Raw genomic sequence first — 5,504 nt, 5'->3', positions numbered from 1 at the left:
TCACTTAGAATTACATCTCTGATGTTGAGATCTGACCCATATCATTACTTCTAGGACTGGTTGTTCTTTGTCCTAAACGGACCTCTAGGCTGGACGTTTCTCATGTCAAGTTGCAGGGTAAATCTAGGGTTTGTCATACCTAGTTTTGATGGTAATTAGAAGTTTTATTCTATTTCTCAGCATTGATGACACTTAAAAACACCGTCTAAATCCTGACTCCATTGGACAAAAGGTTATTCACAAAATTAGGAATTAGAAATAATCTAGAGGTCAACAATCAGCTCTAAAAGTTGGATCACTGCTTGTGAATGCATGTTAAGAAACCTAAGTTTATTCAATATTTTGCCATTTCTTTGTCACCCTAATAACTAGTTACCTAAAACAATCAAAAAGTCCAAATCTATGCACTGTTAAATACATGTTTATTTTTCTTCAGTCTTCACTGTATAATATGATTTGATTTAGGTCTTTTTGCCATTTTGCGACAGTTATAAGTATGGAAAATATGGTGCTGATCACCTTTTCTATATGCATTTGTTACTTAGTGAAAACAAGCAGTTCTGTTGATTGGGTCATAAATACAGTCACTCGCATTTTAAGTTAGCTAATTGGGTTATTACAGGTTTTAGATATGCTTAAAGCCCATTTCATTTTAAACAGTTTCTTCCATAAAAGTGTCAGGAAATGTCAGCTGTCCTGTTGTGAGGAGACTTCTTGGTAGATGTTTAAGTTCAGTCTGCCCTAAAGAGAGTATTGTCATTTTATTGGTGCTGTTGAATAAGAATTTAATAAGTGTAAATGTGTTACAAAGTTTCAATTTAGATACAGTTTGAAATCTCTTTGATTCAAGATTCCTTGTACTGGATGTCAAATTTGACAATACATTTTTCACAACGTATTATACAGATTTCTTTATTTTTCTTAAAGAATAAGGTCTTAAACGATTACTACAGTAAAGCTAAGTTTAATAAGGCATTTAATACATCTCTATGTAGTTTTAAGGAAAATGTAAACTGAAAATAAACTGTATTGTACAATTAATGCGAGTTTAGTTGGAGTTACAAAGAATATTTAAGTAAAATAAACTTGAAAATATATTTTAAATATAATCAAATTCTATCCTTTTGGTCTGCTTAAGTAATGTAGACTAAAAAGTATTTTGTTTAGTCAGTCAGTCATTTTCTACCGCTTATTCCATAGTGGGTTTGTTTAACAACTTTCTAAATGTAATTACAGTGAACAAAACCTTTTTTCAGCATGCTTTACAAGAGCATAACATAAAACAACGCCACCAGGTTCCTGCTTTTCATTTTTAGTTTCCTGAAAAACATGATAGTTCAACTTTGATGCCAATAACCGGTTCTGTGGAGAGTTGGTGACGGTAACCTGCCATGGATGCAGTCAGGCTGTTTAACAAAACATCACAGTTTGTCCAATAACTTTAGCAAAATTAGTGGATGAAAATTCCAAATATTGGACCAGATTAGATGTTTCTGGTTCATTTCTTTTCCAGAAAACCAAAATAAACAAGCAGATGAAGGGACGTATCTGGTATATGATAAGGAAATCTAAATGAGGAAACTGTTCCAAGGTAATCAACAAAACAAACAAAAAGCCTCTCCTGTGGTTGTGGTTTGACTTAAAAACAGGTCACAGGTAGAGCTGCAAACAGAGGCGTCAGCTACACTGATCATCTGCTTTAATTAAAATGCTAAAAACTATCTTTAACTTCTTGGTGCTTTTTGCTGTTTTCAGCCTGATATGCTTTGCTGTGTTTTTATTTTACAGCAAAAATAATGATTTACTTTTCTTTACTGATCCACATCATTTGGTAAATACAACAAATAAAACTTCCTTAAACATAGAGAAGACAACTGCAGTCCCAGAATTCCACCAAAACAGGACAGCGATGCCAGCAGCTTCTGGAAGACCTCTGGAGCCGTGCCCCGACATCCCACCGAACCTCCAGGGAGTTCTTTATGTGGAGTTCAGAACCAACCGGACTCTGGAGGACGTCCGGCAGCATCTTGGTCCGCTGCTTCAGCAGGGAGGACGGTATAAACCAGCCAACTGTGTCGCAAAACAAAAGGTAGGTGGATGGAACTTAATTTAAATTAAGTTTAAAACTTTTATAGATTAATTTATGATGATGGCGCAAAACAGCCCTAAAAAAAACAACAGCTTTATCATACGAACTTGAAAAGTGAAGATCTGCCTAAAACTAATAGGGGGAGGTCGGGCGCGCCCCCGCGAAAGAGCGCGCCGCGGAAATACACTCAACCTGCTTGAGGGTCTCATTTTGAGGGTTCTCCCAGTGGTTTTGTTTTAGGGGTCAAACAATATTAACACCAATAAATTACGTATATTGTATGCCGAAGGTTACAGCAAATTGTCAGTTTAGCGCGTTTTTTGACATATTTAACTGTTGTTTTTTTTTTTCTTTACTTGGGGTTTAGTTCATTTAGTGAAACTAAAAACAGGTCTTTTGGAAAATTGTAGCACAGGTTGTCCTGTGCACAGCATGAAGTATTTAAAAATATTTTTTGACAAGCTAACATTTCTTCCTTAAACCCCCTCCCCCCTCAATATCATTGAAAAGGCTTTATAATTTGTAGATCTCACTGAATGTGGTCAGTCCCACACTGAAAGAAATTGCTAAAAATCTGTTCTTTTCCTTCCCAAAGAAATGCTGTTTCTGCCTAAAATGACTCTGTTTCACTCAGAGGAATTATATTTTATAGATCTTGCTGAGTTAAGAGGGAACAGTAGTCATCTTGCAATCTGAAAGTTGTGGGTTCGATTCCAGCTTCCTCCTGCCACATGTTGATGTGCCCCTGGGCAAATACTTAACCTCAAATGTATTGGTGTATGAATGCGTGCGACTGGGTGAATGTGGCTCTAGTGTAAAGTGCTTTGAGTGGCTGGTACGATGGTCAAGGTGCTATATAAATTCAGTCAATAAACCATACAATGAAAGATTCTGCATTTTAACGGTACTTTACGTCCATCTTCTAGGTAGCTATCATCATCCCATTCAGAAATCGTTATGAACACCTGAGCCACTGGCTGCATTACCTCCATCCGATCCTCATACGACAGCAGCTGGACTACAGTGTGTATGTCATCAATCAGGAGGGAGACGGAGTGTTTAATCGGGCTAAACTGATGAATATTGGACACACTGAAGCCCTGAAGGAGTATGATTATGAGTGTTTTGTCTTTTCTGATATAGACCTGGTACCTCTCAATGATCGTAACCTCTACAGATGTTCTGATAAGCCAAGACACTTATCTGTTGCTGTAGACAAGTTTAACTTCTTATTACCCTACAACAACATATTTGGTGGGGTCACAGCGTTGTCCAGACAGCAGTTTTTGAAAGTTAACGGCTTTTCAAACACGTTCTGGGGCTGGGGGGGTGAGGACGACGATCTATACCAGCGGATCGTTTTCCGAGGAATGTCCATATCCCGACCAGACTCTGTCATCGGAAGGTACAAGATGATCAAGCATGGAAGAGATTTGCACAACGATCGTAATCCAAATAATGTTCAGAAACTGAAAGAAACGCCTCAAACTATTGACAGAGATGGACTTAATTCTCTCAGTTATACAGTCAGGAAGATTAGGAAGGATTTATTGTACACATTTATTACTGTAGATGTTCAGACTCCAGCAGGCTGATCACCAACTCTGAGTCCTGGTCTTTAGTTGAACAATGATTTAATTAAGTTTGTCCCACAGCTTACATTTTCGATCAAAACAAAAGTTAACATTCATGTAAAACTCTTTTTTAGTTTCACCAACATGCAACTAAGATAAGAAACAGTGTTTATGTTGATTGAGACTCTTATTCCTGTGGGGGCTCAAACCCACTAAACCTGAAGTAGGTTTTGGTCTATAAGCTGATGAAAGTTGTTTTTTCAGTTTCAGTGTACAAATAAATCTGGTGCATGGAGGAATCCATTTTCATCTGTTTCACCAATCCTCTTCATTTGCTTTCTGTTTTTTCAGTAATCTTCTCAATAAGTACTTTGAGAGTTGTTCTCAGATAAACATTATGGTGCCTGGTGGGTCTGGCGGCTACAACCAGCGATGGATCTCAGATCACAGAGGTACACTTGAGTGAAGCCTTGAAGGAAACCAGTTAAAGCACATAAATAAACATCAACATAATCAAGTACAGACATAAAAAAGTAGCTGTTATCAGAAGCTTCTGAGCTCTGAGGCAGAAACATGACTTGTTTCTGTAATAGAAACCAAGGTTCACCTTAAAATTGGAGATCAATTGAACATTACATAACATAACATTGAAATTTTAACTGGTGACCAAGTTTTACAGTTGGGCAGCTCTGATTAACAGGATGTTCTCTGAGGCAACAAATGTTTTAAAAATAAAAAGCATTACTTTGGATTTTCCAGCATTTTATACCAGTTTCAATTGCTCCAGATGAATCGTGCATTTGTTCCTCCTATTTCATAATCACCAAATACCATTCCAATATAATTATTGACTACCGGACATACAGTTTATTTCTTTTTGGTTTCCAAGCTAAAACCTTTACTGAGGCTAACCCCAGGTGGGACTCTTACCCCGGTAGGGAGCGCAGAACAAACTGATTTCTATATGCAAGCATCTGAGATCGGTTGGGCATTTATTTCTGTGAAGAGAGTTTGTTCAATGCAGCTGATTTGCTGAGAGACTTTTGACTGAAGCCAGAACAGTGTTGGGATGGAAAGCAGGAAGCAGTCGTGCCACTTAAAACACTGCAATGAGTTTCTTGGAGGAACACTGCCACCTGTAGGAATGACAGGGTCAAAGCCAGCTTGAAACCACAACCACCACAATAACAAACCACAGCAGATGTAGCAGGGCATAGATGGGCTGAGATGGCCTGCATCATATTTACTATTACACCTACTATAGCCTCCTTAGTAAGTTAGTCTTCCTATGTGGTCGTCCTCCTGCCTAGCAGATCCATGTCCACAGTCCTCTGTCCAAAGTACCTGTTATCTCTCCAGAATAAATGTCCAAAACATTTTAATTTGGCTGCTAAAACTTCAACTCCAAACAGCCCAACCCTTATCTGTTCCTCTGAACTGAACATTTTTTAATTTTGTCTATTCTGGTCACTCCCAATTCAGGTCAGAACATCTTCATCCTTGCAGCCTCCAACTCAGCGTTCTCTCCTTTCAAATAAAATAATGTTTTCAACACAGACCATCCGTGACAGCGGCATTAATGGCAGTATTGGAACTTCGCTCTCTTGTACTTTGTTTTTGAGTGTTTAATCTGCCCTCTGCCACCATTCTGTGTTCAACTTCACAAGAGAGGAACTCATAAACATCAGACAGTCTTCTCTGGGCATTTTTCTTCATTTATTATTGACCCTAACTTCACTGAGATCTTGAGTGGTGGTGCAGCGGTTAGTGTTGGGGCACTTTTGAAGGTTCGGCAAGAAGGACTCTGCGCACCCTTACCCTCAGTCCACCTGGCTAATGTT

At 38.3% G+C, this 5,504-nt stretch overlaps 1 protein-coding gene across 1 annotated transcript; it reads left to right on the top strand.

Annotated features, from left to right (window-relative positions):
• Window positions 1–1,414: 1,414 nt before the first annotated feature.
• LOC124858167 (beta-1,4-galactosyltransferase 1-like) lies at window positions 1,415–3,697 on the top strand. Its single transcript, XM_047350081.1, has 2 exons — window positions 1,415–2,089; window positions 3,016–3,697. The coding sequence occupies exons 1-2, from the start codon at window positions 1,709–1,711 to the stop codon at window positions 3,682–3,684; spliced, it is 1,050 nt and encodes a 349-aa protein (XP_047206037.1). The 5' UTR covers window positions 1,415–1,708; the 3' UTR covers window positions 3,685–3,697.
• The last annotated feature ends 1,807 nt before the right edge of the window (window positions 3,698–5,504 follow it).

Source organism: Girardinichthys multiradiatus, chromosome 21, assembly GCF_021462225.1.
Source record: "Girardinichthys multiradiatus isolate DD_20200921_A chromosome 21, DD_fGirMul_XY1, whole genome shotgun sequence".
Taxonomy (NCBI): Eukaryota; Metazoa; Chordata; class Actinopteri; order Cyprinodontiformes; family Goodeidae; genus Girardinichthys; species Girardinichthys multiradiatus.
The sequence above is the reverse complement of the archived record's forward strand: the minus strand, read 5'-3'. Positions and strand labels throughout refer to the sequence as shown.

Excerpts from the sequence above, each read along its gene's own strand:
- LOC124858167 (XM_047350081.1), top strand. The coding sequence starts at position 1,709 with ATGCTAAAAACTATCTTTAACTTCTTGGTGCTTTTTGCTGTTTTCAGC. Across the intron at positions 2,090-3,015 it reads ACTGTGTCGCAAAACAAAAG|GTAGCTATCATCATCCCATT; the intron begins GTAGGTGGATGG and ends TCCATCTTCTAG.